Source organism: Tenrec ecaudatus, unplaced genomic scaffold, assembly GCF_050624435.1.
Source record: "Tenrec ecaudatus isolate mTenEca1 unplaced genomic scaffold, mTenEca1.hap1 Scaffold_268, whole genome shotgun sequence".
Classification (NCBI taxonomy): Eukaryota; Metazoa; Chordata; class Mammalia; order Afrosoricida; family Tenrecidae; genus Tenrec; species Tenrec ecaudatus.
The window spans coordinates 248,298-263,633 of NW_027458855.1; the positions used below are offsets into that span (position 1 = coordinate 248,298).

The following is a 15,336-nucleotide window of genomic DNA, read 5'->3' on the forward strand; positions in this document are numbered from 1 at the left end:
CACACTATGATGCCAACTGCAGGGGGAAAGCAAAATTAGTGAACGTGTAAACATCTCAGCACTGACAGGGGTCTCCACATGGCTGCTCCAGCACCCAGGGCTGCATCAGGGTTATGTCTATGCAGATTCTCCTTGGGGGTGTCTTGCAGGAAGTGGGCTTTGCCAGCTGAAGCAGGGAACTGGCTAAGGCAGCTGAATCCTGGTCCGATCATTACAAAACAAGAGACCTGAGAACACAAGGCGCGGCTCTCCGAGCCATTTATCCCTCCGCCCTTCAATTAACCCCACATGTGTTTATTGGCCAGCTTGGCACAATGAACTAACTACCTCAGCCTGCATGCTACATTCCTGAATTAAAGTATAGACTGGGAATTGTCAGCAGACAATACCTTAGCATCTCATTAAAACATGTTAAAATTGGAGTGTTGTAAGCTGAAAGTGTTCAGTAGATAACTGGGCAGAAGAACTCAGAAGATAACTCAGTACGGAAGTTTTTCTACAATGACCCAGATAGTAAATACTTCAGATACACTGTAAGCAGTAAAGTCTCTGTCCTACATACTCAACTTTGCTATTGTAATATTTTGTTGACAATCATTGAATGAATGAGTATGGTTGTGTGCCAATAAAACCATTTAAATAGAACATATGACAACCTAGATCTGACATGTGAGCTATAGTGTGCTGACCATTGATTTTACATACACACACCAAGTCAGGGGATGTACTATAGTATAATTGGCATGAGAGAATACTTGCATTTGAGTCCCTGCTTGGTACCCATTAACTTTGCAAACTTTCGTCTTAAAGATACCAGTATCTCAGTATCTAAAGTCACTGAAACTTTCTTGACGCAATTTGCTTCTCCATAAAATGGAGAATTAAGGTAAACTTTGCTGTACATGGTTGTCAACCGCTTGTACGTTGTCTTTGGTAAATTGTCTGTTCATTCCTTGTGCTCATTTTTTTTGTTTTTTTATTGTATTTTTCTCATTAAGATATAGTTTTCTATAGATTTTAGAGATTAGCCCTTTATCTGATTATTACTGGTTTTTAATTTTTCTAATCTGTGAGTTCTCTGTTGATTCTATTGATGAAATTTTTTGTTGTGCATAAAATGCTGATCTGGTTTTCAACATTTTCTGCACATGTTTTATATTGGGGTTATAGTTTGTCATTGTGGGTAGCTCTCTTTAATTTTTGTTATGTTTTCTGTATATGTAATTGAAACCAAAGATTGACGAACCCCGACTTGCTCGGTGAATGCTGAGAAGATGTGGAAGTGCAGGTTGGGAAGACTTGGATCTGCAGTGAAGTGGCTTCTAGAATCTGGATAGACCTTGCAGAGCTTGGGTTGTGGCAGTTTCTCTAGAGCAGTGGTTCTCAACCTTCCTATTGCCGTGACTCTTTAATACAGTTCCTCATGTTGTGGTGACCACCCCCAACCATAATATTATCATTGCTACTTCATAACTGTAATTTTGCTAGTTATGAATTGGGCAACCCCTCTGAAAGGGTTGATTAACCCCCAAAGGGGTTGCAACCCACAGGTTGAGAACCACTGTCCTAGAGTATCAGAACAGACCATCTCCAAGTGGTTGAAAAATCAAAAGGACATTATGAGGTGAGACGGCTCAGTAGTGGGTGAGCCCTAGGATCCAAGACTCAAAGTACTAACACCTGCATATTCAGGGACTATGCCCAAATAACAATTGAGCTCAACATCTACAGGTCTCTCAGTAGGAGATGGTTTTGATGAATGCTCTAATTGGTTGCTTCTCTCTTCTCAATGCACTGGTTTGATCAACAATTACCAGGACACCCCTGGCAAATTGGGAACCAGCCTCAAGAGCAGGATTTTGGCTGAATCCAAAATTAATTGTTTGTATACTACGGCTCCTGTTGAGGCTAGGATGGTGCGGAATTGCCTGCCTACCAAGGTTTCACAGCAGGTGTGCGAGGAAAAAAATCAATGAGGATAAATCTGTGTTCAGAGTCACAAATATAAACAAATTAATAATAACACTATGTCTCGAAAGCAATAGTCCGTTTCCACACACTTGTGGAAAAAGGAGAACACAGCACAAATAATTACACCACACGGATGTGTACTGGGAAGAGCTCCTGGAAGAGGAGAGGTCCACTAATCCTCCCAAGATAGAGATTACAGCAATGGTCCCCAGTTACTTTAGGCAACGGGAAGAAAAATTAGATAGACATAGTGAAGAGACACATACCATAATTCAAGAACTCAGATGTGCCTTGAGAGACTGTGCTGACAAAATGAATGAAAAATAGAAATAATACAATTTCAAACAGAAATACAAAAGGCAAACAGCAGAATACTAGAACTCAACACCATTGTGAAAGAATGAAAAAAATAATAAAAATATTGGAATAAAGAATTGGTGATCTTGAAGATGAATCTCTCCAGAAGAAAACACAAGAAGAACAGGTTAGAAAAACAATAAAAAATACTGATGATAACCTAACAATACTATGGGACATAAACAAACGGAACAACATGTGCCCGATAAATGTCCCAGAACAGAAAGAAGAAATAACAACTACTGAGAAAATGGTTGATGAAATATTAAGAAATAACCTTCCTATCATCATGTTAGAACATAAAATAATTATGCAGGAAGTCCACAGAGCACCAAACAAAATTGATCCTAAAAGGAAATCTCCTCAACATATAATAATCAAACTTTCTAATATTACTGATATGGAAACAATGCTGAAAGCTGCATGGCAATAAAATAACAATTACCTACAAAGGTCAAGAAATCAGGATAAGTTCAGATTTTTCTACCTAAACGATTCGGGCAAGGAGGTAATGGAATGATATTTTCTAAAGACTGAAAAGAAAAAAATCACCAACCAAGAATCCCATATCTGGCAAAATTATCCTACAATTATGAGGGAGAAATAAAAACATTTACAGAAAAGGAAAAACTAAAGGAATATTTAAAAACAGGACCATATACACAAAAGAAACAGTAAAAGGAATTCTATGGCCATAAAAGGTATAACAGACACCAACTTAGAAATATTAGAAAATAAATTATTAGGAAGAGTACATTCTACTGAAGCAATACTCAAAGTAAAATGGAACTAAATAAATTAAAATAAATCACAGAACATATGGCATTTAAGGGCTTCCACAATACAAGACTTGCATACTATATCTAGTTTCATCGTTCTTATTTTGTGCACTAGCAATACTGAAATGCATATGCCATTTTTTCTTGCCTTTTTGGGTTTGCTTTTTCTGTCCCTTTTACCTGAAATACTCTTCCTTCTCTTTCTATGCTCTTTCTTTCTTTTTCAATGTGGCTAATAACTCTGATTCCTCGCTCAAGATTCCACCCAGTCCTTTATCTAGAGAGCTTGCCACCTTCTCCTTCAAATTAGATTTTGCGCAGCAACACTCTCATAATATACTCTGCACACATGCCTCTGTCATTGCATTTCCATAATGCCTTTTTTCCCCTATTATCCTGTGTTCTTAGAGGACACAATCTATTTCATTTATCTTTGTATACTTACTACCATGTATTTCATCCTCTATAATGCTAGTTATTGTTTGTCAAGAAAAATCTGATTGTGTCACTTCCCTGATTAATGATTTTTTTCCCTTGGCTTCCCACTGCCTTTAAGATAAAGTCCAAACACAGGTTTTCTTTTAAATCATTATACTGGAGTCTCATACATTTATCATAATCCATACATACATCTATTGTGTCAAGCACATTTGTACATTTGTTGCCAACATCATTCTCAAAACATTTGCTTTCTACTTGAGCCCTTGGTATCAGCTCCTCATTTTTTCCCTCCCCCCCATCCTTCATGAACCCTTGATAATTTATAATTATTATTTTTTCATGTCTTACACTGTCCGACATCTCCCTTCACTCACTTTTCTATTGTCTGTCCCCCAGAGAGGGGGTTATATGTAGATCCTTGTGATCAGTTCCCCCTTTCTAGCCCATCTTCCCTTCACCCTCATAGTATCGCCACTCGCACCACAGGTCCTGAGGGGTTCATCTGTCCTGGATTCCCTGTGTTTCCAGTTCCTATCTGTACCAGTATACATCCTCTGGAATAGCTGGATGTGTAAGGTAGAATTGGGATCATGATAGTGGGGTGGTGGGGGGGGAAGGAAGTATTTAAAAACTAGAGGAAAGTTGTATGTTTCATCGTTGCTACACTGAACCCTCACTGGCTCGTCTCCTCCCCGAGAACTTTCTGTAAGGGGATGTCCAGTTGCCTACAGATGGGCTTTGGGTCCCCACTCCACACTCTGCACTCCCCTCATTCACAATGATATGATTTTTTTGTTCTTTGCTGCCTAATACCTGATCCCTTCGACACCTCATGATCACACAGACTGGTGTGCTTCTTCCATGTGGACTTTGTTGCTTCTCAGTTACATGGCTGCTTGTTTACCTTCTAGCCTTTAAGACCCCAGATGCTATATCTTTTGATAGCCGGGCACCACCAGCTTTCTTCACCACATTTGCTTATGCACCATTTTGTCTTCAGTGATCATGTCAGGAAGGTGAGCATCATGGAATGCCAGTTTAATAGAACAAAGCGTTCTTGCATTGAGGGAGTACTTGAGTGGAAGCCCAATGTCCATCTGCTACCTTAATACTAAGCCTATAAATATATGCACATAGATCTATTTCCCCATCATCATATAAAAATATATTTACACGCCGTGTTGTCCTGCTGCTCCGCCGCTATGCCTTTAATGTCGCTCCTGCCTTTGCTGCTGCTGCTGCTGCTGCTGCTGCTCCAGGGCCCCGCGGCAGCGCCTGCGTCCCGGCGGGGAGCGTTCCCTGAGGTGGCGGCCGCCTGCAAGGCCGGCATCCTGTGCCCAAAGGTGCCCGTCAATAACTGGGCCCCGCCACCTGTTAATGTCACCCTCTACTACGAGTCCCTGTGTGGTGGCTGCCGGGCATTCCTGATCCGAGAGCTCTTCCCCACGTGGTTGATGGTCCTGGACATCTTGAACGTCACGCTGGTGCCTTATGGGAACGCCCAGGAAAGGAATGTCAGCGGCAAGTGGGAGTTCCAGTGCCAGCACGGGGAGTGAGAGTGTTTCTTCAACAAGGTGGAGCCCTGCCTGCTGGACAAACTGGACAAGACCACAGCTCTTGTCACTATCGTCTGCTTAGAGGAAATGGATGACATGGAAGACAACCTGAAGCCGTGCCTGCAGATCTATGCCCCGGATGTGTCCTCAGACGCTGTCGTGGAGTGTGCAAAGGGGGACCGGGGCACACAGCTCATGCACACCAACGCCCAGCTGATGGATGCGCTGAAGCCTCCCCATAAATATGTGCCCTGGGCTGCCATCAATGGGACACCCATGGGTGAGCATGACAACCTGCTGAACCTTGTTTGCAAGTTATACCAGGGTGAGAAGCCGGATGTCTGCAATATTGGAGCCAAGTCCCTGCGGGAAGTCTGTTTCCAGAGACAGTAGTGAGAATCTGGCTGCCCCCCACCCCCAACACACACACACACACAGTGGTTTTCTGATTCCCAGCTCTCAGACCTGGATAACTCCTATGCCTCCTGAGAAGCCCTGTCTCAAAAATCCCACCTCAAGATCAAGAATCGCGTCCTTCTGAGAATGGTGCTAAACTGCAATGACTCAAATAAACTTCTGGCGGTTGTCCGTCATTTGACAAGTCAAAATATATTTACGTAAATGCATGCCTGTATTTAGACTTCTATAAATGGACAGGTTTTTAAGGGTTTGGCCTTTATCTATTAAGTTTCCAGTCTCATCTCCTGCCACTGGTCCATATATACATTATGCCATAGCCATGATGAACTTTTGATAGCTCTTGACACAAGTTCCATTTTCTCAGTCTTCTAAGATCTCCTTTTCTCAGGCTTCTTCCCTGCATCTGCCTGGTTAACAATATTTCTTACCCATTAATAGTCAGCTCAAGCATGACAACCATCTAAATGTTTCGAAAAGGTTGCTTTTATCTCAGCACTTCCTAGAACCCTAGCTAGTTTCATTGCCTTTATTTATGTGCTTTCATTAGTACCTGGTGCCTGTTGCAATAATACTCGAGTATAAGCCGACCCGAATATCAGCCGAGGACCCTAATTTTACCACATAAACTGCATAAAATTGTGCTGAAAAACTCGGCATATACAAGAGTACATAAGATAATCACATTACAGTCCTTTTATTTGTCTGTCTTTCCCACTTGATTATGAGTTTCTTGAAGCCAAGGATATAATATCAGTGATGTTATTTCTGTTTCTTTAGGGATTGACATATGGAACATATCCCTACCCCACCCTCCTACACATGCATTTTAAAAATAAATAAATGCTTTCTTGGCGTTATCATTGCTGACTTCTTTGCCTGGCATAGTCTGGTCAACCACTAAGTCACTATTGTCTCCTTAGCACCTAGCAGAATAGGTACTCACTAAATCTGAATGAGTGAAGAAATTAAAAAATGAGGTCAAGCTCAAATGCTCTTTCCCTGACCTCGTTCTTAGCAGCCCTAGGGTTAGCTGGCTGGTCTCCAACTCCAGCTCCTAGAGCATTTGTATTTCCTTCTCATAGAATACCTGTGAAAGTGAACTATTCCCATGTTTGTCTCTTTGCTAGGCTGTCCTTAAACAGGAATTTCATCTTATTCATCTTTATATCTCGAGCCCCTAGCACCGTATCAAGCATATAAGAAATGCGCAGAAAAATACAGAATGAATAAATAAGTCCTAGAAATGAATCCCTAGAAATATTTGAATGACTGCCATAAGACTGGGCAAAGTAGGTATGTGGCTGCGGAAGGAAGAAGAGCTCATAAGAGTAGTGGTGAAAGTCAAAGGGAGGAATACTTTTTAGCTCAGTGGAAGAAAGGATTTTGCTAATTTTCTTAATGAATTAGGATCAAATTGGAAGCACTGGGTAGAAGTGAGATCCCTGTAATAAAGAGGTGTTCAATCACCCCGTGGAGAATTCTTGGCAGTGATTTGGGGGAGGAAATTTCAATAGTAGAAAGGAAAGTGATGGTGATAAGTGATGCTCAGGGCTTCTTTATTAAACGGTTTCTCTCAGAACAGCCCTGGTTTGGAGAACTGCTTCTCCACAAACTAGACCATTATTAGTCACCCGGGGCACCTGGGGCTACTCACCATTTCTCCTTGAGGGCAGGAGTATGTTAACCATCCTCCTTAGCACTGTCATTACTAGCTAGTATATAGTAAAGCTCAGCAACGATTGGCTGAATTGTATATGATTATCCAGATATCAAAGACACTTCTCTTTCTACCTCGACAAATGCCTGTGGAATGAAGTTAATGAAAATTATATTTATGGAACAAAGTTTGACTCACGTCATTAATTATTATTCAATACTGAGTACATACTATAAGCAAGGCCACCTACTAGGTTTTGTGAGAAAGAAACAAGAGATTCTATCCCCCAGGGTTTCGTATTGTTGCACCAGAGAAAACCTATGGCCACAATAAGTATAGCACAAGGTAGAAAGTCCTTAGCACCGTGCGCGCAATGTACTAGCTACTTGCGGGAGGCTGAATACTGGCCTCCATGTCTTCATTTCCAGAGCCGGTGAATGTTACTTTATATGGCAAAAGGGGTTTTGCAAGTGTGCTTAAATTAAGGATCATGAGGTTTAGATATTATTTCAGATGACCTGGGTGAGACCTAATTGTAAAGTATCCTATAAGAGGGAGATTTGACACAGAGGAGAAGGTGGAAGCAAAGTCAGAGAAGATGCTCCATTGCTGGTTTTGCAATTGGAGAAAGGAGCAAGCCAAGGGCTGCAAGGAACACAGCTTTTAAAACCTGGGAAAGACAAGAAAACAAATTCTCTAGTCTCTGAAGGTAGCACAGCCTTGTAGGCATCTTGATTTTAGCCCTGCCAGACACATTTTAAACTTCTAGCTTCCAGAATTGTAAGAGAATATATTTATGTTGTTTTAAGTTATTTATTATAGCAGCAATAGGAAATTAATATGACACTCAATAAATATTTTTGAAGAAATGGGATTTTTAAAAGTTCTATAAAAGAAGTAAAGATACGAGGTTCCCTACACAGTAGGCGAGAGCCTAAAAGCCTCAAAAATGTTCCCAGTCCATACAACTAGTTTTCCCCTTAATCAAGTCAGCTAGGGGATTATAGTGGACTTCATAGTTTGCCCAAGGGGAGTGAGCGCAGCCAGTGTAGGTGGTGCTGCTACGGCACAGAACTGTCTGAGTGGAAAATTCGCCAGCCAAACCTACTATATGGATCACAATGAGTGCACATTCTGTTGTACATGGGCTGACCGGATGGCAGCTAGCAACAGCAGCTTGCCAATAATATTCCTGAAAACTGTTAGCCTCCTGTTGCCACTTTGGAAATCTACTTAGTGTTAGTTCTAGGACTCTCAGTTGCCTGAATGCTGTGCCAGCGAATTTCTTTTTTTACTGAGTTGCAATACCTATTTGCTTTAAACTGTTTAATGCTTTATTATATGAGGGGTAGTCCCCCAAACCCGGATTCTCTCCCCAAAGTTATGTATGTATGTATGTATGTATGTATGCATTTACAACATAACCGTATCACCTTCAAAGCAACTCTCCATTACTCTTAATACATTTGTCAAATCTGAAATTCCATTCTTGGAAATATGTTTCAAACTCATCTGGATGGTTGACAGAACCTCTCTTGTTTTTTTCTTCACCTCTTCTAACGTCATCAAATCGCTGTCCTTTCATTTGCGGAAACAAAAGTTACATGGAGAGAGGTCAGGTGAGTAAGGTACGTGGGGCAAGAGGAATGCTGGTTTTTGCCCAAAACTGGCGCACTGAGATGGCTGCGTGAGCAGGTGCATTGTTGTGGTGGCAAAACCAGTTCCATCTGCCACAAATTAGGCCTTTTTTTGTTATGCAATCTTTTCAGAGCCTGTAAATAGAAAGGCTGATTAACAGTCTGACCTGGTGGAACAAACTCCAAATGCATTATCACCCCTCATATCACAACCTCTTTTTTGTAAAGTACCCACTCGTATAGTATTTTATGTTGTTTTCAAGTTTTCTCAAACATGTTGAAAACATAAGAGCCTTACAGACAAGGACCGGGATTTATATATATCTGTACCTTCCACAGAGGAGTCCTGGTGGCGCAGTATATATGCATTGGGACACTATCCGAAAGGTAAGCAGTGTGAAATCATCAGCTGCTCTGGGGAGAAAGCTGAGGTTTGCTGCTCCTGTAAAGAGTTACAGTCTTGGAAGCCACAGGGGTAGTTCTACCCTCTACCCTATAGGGTCACAATCAGCTGCAATTGACTCAAGGGTGGTGAGTGTAGTTTGGTATCTTTCATAATACTAGTTATTCCAGAGGTGCTCACTAAATATTTATTTATTGCTAATAATCAAGAAGCTGGGTACAGGAAGTAGAGGAGTGCTATTTTGTGTTTCTATTTTTAGGCCATAACTAACTAGATGACCAACTTTACTCAGCAATCAAACATGAATTGCTATCTCTAATATGGGCTAGGCCTATATTTTATACAGTCAATGTATACACAAGTAAAACAAATAAAATTTGGTCTCTATTACTGAAGGCTTGAATGACAAAGGCTGATTAATTAACACACTAAAATATAACATGATATACTATTGGTAAAACCAGACACTCCTAAACGAAATGAAAGCAATTAACTCTGTCTATGAAAGACAGGAACCAATACAAAGGTGACAAGTAAGTTGTACTGTGAAAGAAAATCAGCTGCCCAGAAAGAAAAGAGGCAGGTAGGGAAAAAGTCAGAAGACACAGAGGATTAGTATAATCCTCGAGCAAGGAGTGGTAGGTAGGTAGGAATGTTAGAAAGGCAAGTATTATCGATAGAACTGTGTCGGTCCAAAATACACATTGAATCATGTGAAAGTCTTAGCAAACAAAAAGAAATTAGGAGAGTACAACTGGACACAGAAGTAAAGCTCTCGCTATTTTCAGACGATATGATTTTATAGAGAGAAAACGCTAAGGACTCCACAAAAAGACTCTTGGAAACAATTGAGAGATTTTGTAAAGTAGCAGGATACAAGAATAACAAGCAGAAATTAACCGGATTCTTATATACCAGTGAAAGCTTCAAAAAAGACATGAAGAAAACAATACCATTTACAATAGTCACACAAAAGATATAATCCCTAGGAATAAATCTAAGCAAAGAAACAAAGGACCTATACAAAAAAAAATACTGAACGTTATTACAAGACACCAAAAGAGATCTACACAAATGGAAGACAATGCCATGTTCATGGTTAGGAAGACGTAATGTTGTGAAAATGTACTGCTGATTGCACAACACAATCTACAAATAAAATACAATTCCGATCCAATTCCTAACTTCATTCATTTAAAGAAATGGAAAAATTAGTTACCAACTTCATATGAAGAAGGAAGAAGCCCAGGGTAAGCAAAGAATTCTTGAAAATGAGGAACAAAGTAGGAAGTCTTGCACTACCTGACCTCAAAACTTACTACACAGTGACAGTAGTCAAAACAGCCTGGTACAGGTATACTGATAGATACATAGACCAATGTATGGATAGAAAGCCCAGAAATAAAAGTATCTACCTACAGGCAACTGATTTTCAACAAATAACCAAAGAATATTAAATGTCAAAGGGATACTCTCTTCAATGAATGGTACTTGATATATTGGCTCTCCATCTGCAGAAAAATGAAACAAGACCCATATCTTAGTCCATGTACAAAAATTAACTGGAGATGAAACAGAGACCTAAATGTAAATCTCAAAGCTGTAAGGATGATCAATGAGAAAATTGGGACAAACTTAAGGGCCCTATTGCAGGATATACACAGACTACCAAATATCATAAAGGAGGCACACATAATAGAAAACAAAATAGAATGAATAGAATATAATAGAAATAAAGATCTATTAAAAATAAAACACTTAAGCACATCAAATGACTTCATCAAAAGAATAAAATAAGAGCCCACAGATTGGGAAAAATTCTTTAGCAATGAAACAACAGACTAGGAATTAATTACAAAATCTACAGAATTCTGTAATATCTCAATAAGAAAGAATCAAATAATCCAATTAAAAGGTGGGCAAAGGACATGAATAGGCATTCACGGGAGACAACACGCTACACGTGGATAGCTAACAAACACATGAAGAAATGCTCACAAACACTAGCCATCCAGATGATGCAAATCAAACCGAGACACCACCTTACACCCACAACCATAGCCCAATTAAAAGATTTTAAATAGAAACAAAACAACAAATGCTGGAGAGTGTGTGGAGTGATTGAAAATACACTGTTGGTGGGCTTATAAATATGTACAACCATTGTGGAAAGCAATAGCTACTTAAAACAATTGGAAAGAGAAATCCCTTAAGACCCAGCAATACCTCTGCTGTACCTAAAGAAGAGACAAAATACAAACAAATGTATGCCCCCATGTTCGTCACAACACTGTTCACATATAACAAGATAGGAAAAGCAGCCCAAACATCCATCAGTAGAATGGATAAATAAACTCTGGTACATACACAAAACTGGTGAAACCACGAAACACTACATGACAAGGATGGGTCTAGAAACTATTATACTTAGTCAATCACAAAAGGACAAATACTAAGACAAAGGCAAGCACCTGTTCTCAGGTCATGTAATTTCTTATTTGGTCTCCCCCTCATGATCCACTTCTCCCCTCCTGTTTGTATATCTTAATAACCAATTCAACAAAGGAGGCCTCACCTCAGCTCGGGTCAGTTTCTGGAGTAGAGAGAGTGGAACAATCAGTCCCTGCTATATAACATGTCTATGGTTACCCCAAATCAACAGACACTTCTACAAGGGTGCTCAATGAACCCCAATAGAAATTCAAGTGCAGAGGTGATGCTGATGGGGTGGCGGGGGTGGGGGGGACAGTGATCTTTGTCTCAGAGGAGGTGACTTCACATTGGCTGATGGATAAACTAGTCCTCAATTGGGAAAAATGCTTAATATTACTCCAACAGGAGAATACACCTGGTATTTATTGATTATGTTCTTAATTGGGTACTTTTGATCAAATTTCTATCTAGCCCTTGGTGACCCAGGCTGCATGCTATAGACAGCCTGGACTTTAGACTTTGTTCTTTCAAGGTGTTTCATAGGTTACGCCAGAAGAATCAGATTTGGAAATCCCACTAAGCAAACTGGACTTTACCTTTAATTCACCTGCAACAAATTAAAGGAACTGAAATAATCCTTTGGAATTAAGGCTGAAATTCCTTAGTGTGAGAATAAGTACATGAGTACTATCCTAAGGTTAGGGAATTGAAAATTATTGGACTTCGGTTAAAATCTCTTGCACAAAAATCTGCAACCTAAAACTACCACATAATTGCTTGTTTCATACTCTTTATTATGACATATATCCCAGCAGGCATAGTTCTGCCTTAGTGAGCGTTATTTAAAGTTGCATACAAGTGGTCTTCAAAAATTCATGAAAAATTTGTTATTATGAAAAAAAACTACACTGGTTTAAAAAAAGTTTACAGCAAAATATGCTGTTTTTATCACATATATGAACTAAGTTTTTATACCACGTATGAACAGGATCTAGATTGAGGCACTAAGTAGGTTAAAACATCAGTTTGAATAGAGCCCCTATCAGAGCAACATGAATTCTACTAAAATTGAAGCAAGAACAAACACCAAATTTATGGTAAAGTCTGAATGGAAGAATGGTGAAATCACTGCTATTTCACAAGAAGTTTACAGGGACAATGCTATGAAGAAATCAGCAATTTACAAATGGATAACTTGTTTTAAGAAAAATAAGATGATGCTGAGGATGAAGCCCACTGAAGTAGACCATCCATATCAAGTTTCGAAAAAACAATCTTGTTGGTACTCTAATTGAGAGTTGAGAAGACAAAGATTAACAGTAGAAACCATAGCCAACACCGCAGATTGTTTCAGTTGACACAATTCTGACTGAAAAATTAAAATGGAGCACATGCTCTGTTCAATGGGTGCCAAAACTATGTGTCCTGATCATAGAAAGAGGAACGCTTTCTGTGGAAATTTTAACCAGTTAAGAACCTGAAGCATTTCTTTGAAGAATTCTAATCAGAGATGAAACATGATTTTACTAGTATAATTCTGAAAACAATGTACACTCAAAGCAATGACTATCATGAGATGGAAGTGCTCTTGTCAAAGCAAAAGTGGACCAGTCATAAATTAAAGGTGATGGCAACAGTTTTTTGAGGATGCTCAAGACGTTTTGCTTGTTGACTTTCTGAAAAACCAGAGGGTGTTGAGAACATTAGCCAAAGCTTTGGCAGAAAAACATGCCCAGCAAGACTTCACCAGTCTCCGTCATCATAATGTTCCTGATTGTTCCTCTCATCAAACAAGGGCAATTTTCTGACAGGAAGCTACTTTATAGTCCTGGTTTGGCTTCTTCTAACTTCATTTTGTTTCCTATTCTTAAAAATATTTTAAAGGACATCCATTTTTCTTCAATTAAAATGTAAATCAGACAGCACTGACATAGTTAAATTCCCAACATCCTCAGTTGTTCAGATATGTACTAATTGGCTGGTATTATCATTTACAAAGGTGCTTTGATCTTGATGGATCCTATGTTGTGAAATAAACATTATACTTTCTCTTTATCTTCTAATTTCATTTTCCAAGAATGTTTGAAGCACCTTCATATTTTGTATTATTGCATTACCAATAAACCTGAATTCTCCCTTATGCAAAAGCCATCTCTTAATTAAAATGTTATACTGCAAAGAGTGTGTCTCAACTGGGGAATTACTTTATAAAACCCTATATTGTAAACAAAATAATGAACAGACTCAGTTTTTTGAAAAGTGTAGATCTGAAGAATTCCCAAGTCCTCATTTTCCTCTACCCATTCTTATACTGAAGAGAAAAACAGAATGCTAATAGTTCAGGGGGGAAAAAAATCTGGGATCGTTAAAATACATGAGTATACTACAATATCTAAAAGATCTGATATTTCTTTTCTAAAAATAGCCTGAGATGTAATTCACATACTACACTATTCACCCATTTAAAGTACACAATTCAGTGCCTCTAAGTATATTCACTGAGTCATGCAGACATTCATCAGCAAAATCAATTTTACAACATTTTCATCACCCTAAATAGAAATCCCAAATGCATCAGCAGTCACTATTTTCTACAACCACACCCAGCCCCTGAATACCACTAATTTTTGTCTTTGTAAATGTACCTAATCTGGACATTTCATACATTTGGAATCATTCAGTTTATGGTCCTTTGTGACTAGATTCTTTTTAGCATAATATTTAAAATATATTTAATAGTATTTTTCATAGCTTATATAGCAAAACAGGTTCCCATTGTCAATTTCCCCGCATAATATTCATTAACATTGGTTCAATTCTGCACATTGTATCAATAGTCTTAATTTTCCATTCTAGGGGTTCCACTGCCATTAGCTTAGTCACACTGCCCCACCATTCTCATCTTTGCTTTAAATTAACTGTGTTCATTTGGCCTCATACAGCTAATTTATTTAAAAGAGTACAGTACTCGAGAGTAACATTTTTGACTTTTTAGGATAACCTGTTATTTGGTTAAAAGATTGTTTCAGGAGTTAGTTTTGGGTCAAGGTTTAAGTTGTATTTCAGGGCAATATGCTCAGTGATTACTCCAGCCTCAATGGGTCTAGTAAATATGGATTTTTTTTTTTAATTTAAAGTTCTGTTCCACATTTCTCTCCCTCTCTTTCAGGATCCATCTATTGTAACCCTGAATAGAACCTTTGGTAGTGGTTATTAGGCACCATCTAGTTCTTTTGGCGTCAGGGGAAAAGAGGCTGTGGTTTATGGAGACAATTAGTCCTACAGTTTGGTCCCTTCTCTGATTCTTAGGTTTCCTTCTTTCCCTTTTGTTCTAGATGAGTAGAGATAAATAGCTAAATCTTCGATGACTGATCACAAGCTTTTAAGAAATGTAAGCAATGAAATACAAAATATGGCTCTTCCACTTGGAATCTTTCTAATTGCAACTAAATCACTGAGTAACAGTATGCAAATTCGTAGTGTTTGTGGCCCACCAAGGGGATTCCATAGCTTGCCAATAATGTAAATAAGGTGCATGGTATCCAGAAGGAAACACTTCCCATTCCTGTACCATCCTTATAATTGTTCTTAAGTTTGAGACCCTTGTTGAGACCATTGTTCAATTCATCTCATCAAAAGTTTTATCCTTTTCCCAGCCCCTTCATTTTACCAGTCATGATGT

At 39.0% G+C, this 15,336-nt stretch overlaps 1 protein-coding gene and 1 pseudogene across 4 annotated transcripts in view; one reads left to right on the forward strand and one right to left on the reverse strand.

The window, feature by feature from the left end:
* The window catches only part of LOC142436432 (histone deacetylase 8-like), a 158,483-nt gene that overhangs the window by 93,911 nt on the left and 49,236 nt on the right, over nucleotides 1-15,336 (reverse strand). Inside the window, exon 5 of one of the 4 annotated variants that reach the window (XM_075540091.1) lies at nucleotides 8,493-8,953. The exons of the other annotated variants lie outside the window; for them this stretch is intronic. Coding sequence (XP_075396206.1) covers nucleotides 8,947-8,953 — 7 coding nt within the window. The 3' untranslated portion in view covers nucleotides 8,493-8,946. Of the gene's footprint in view, nucleotides 1-8,492; nucleotides 8,954-15,336 lie in introns of those variants that run through there. 4 annotated transcript variants of the gene reach the window in all.
* Nucleotides 4,751-5,679, forward strand: LOC142436431 (gamma-interferon-inducible-lysosomal thiol reductase-like; annotated as a pseudogene).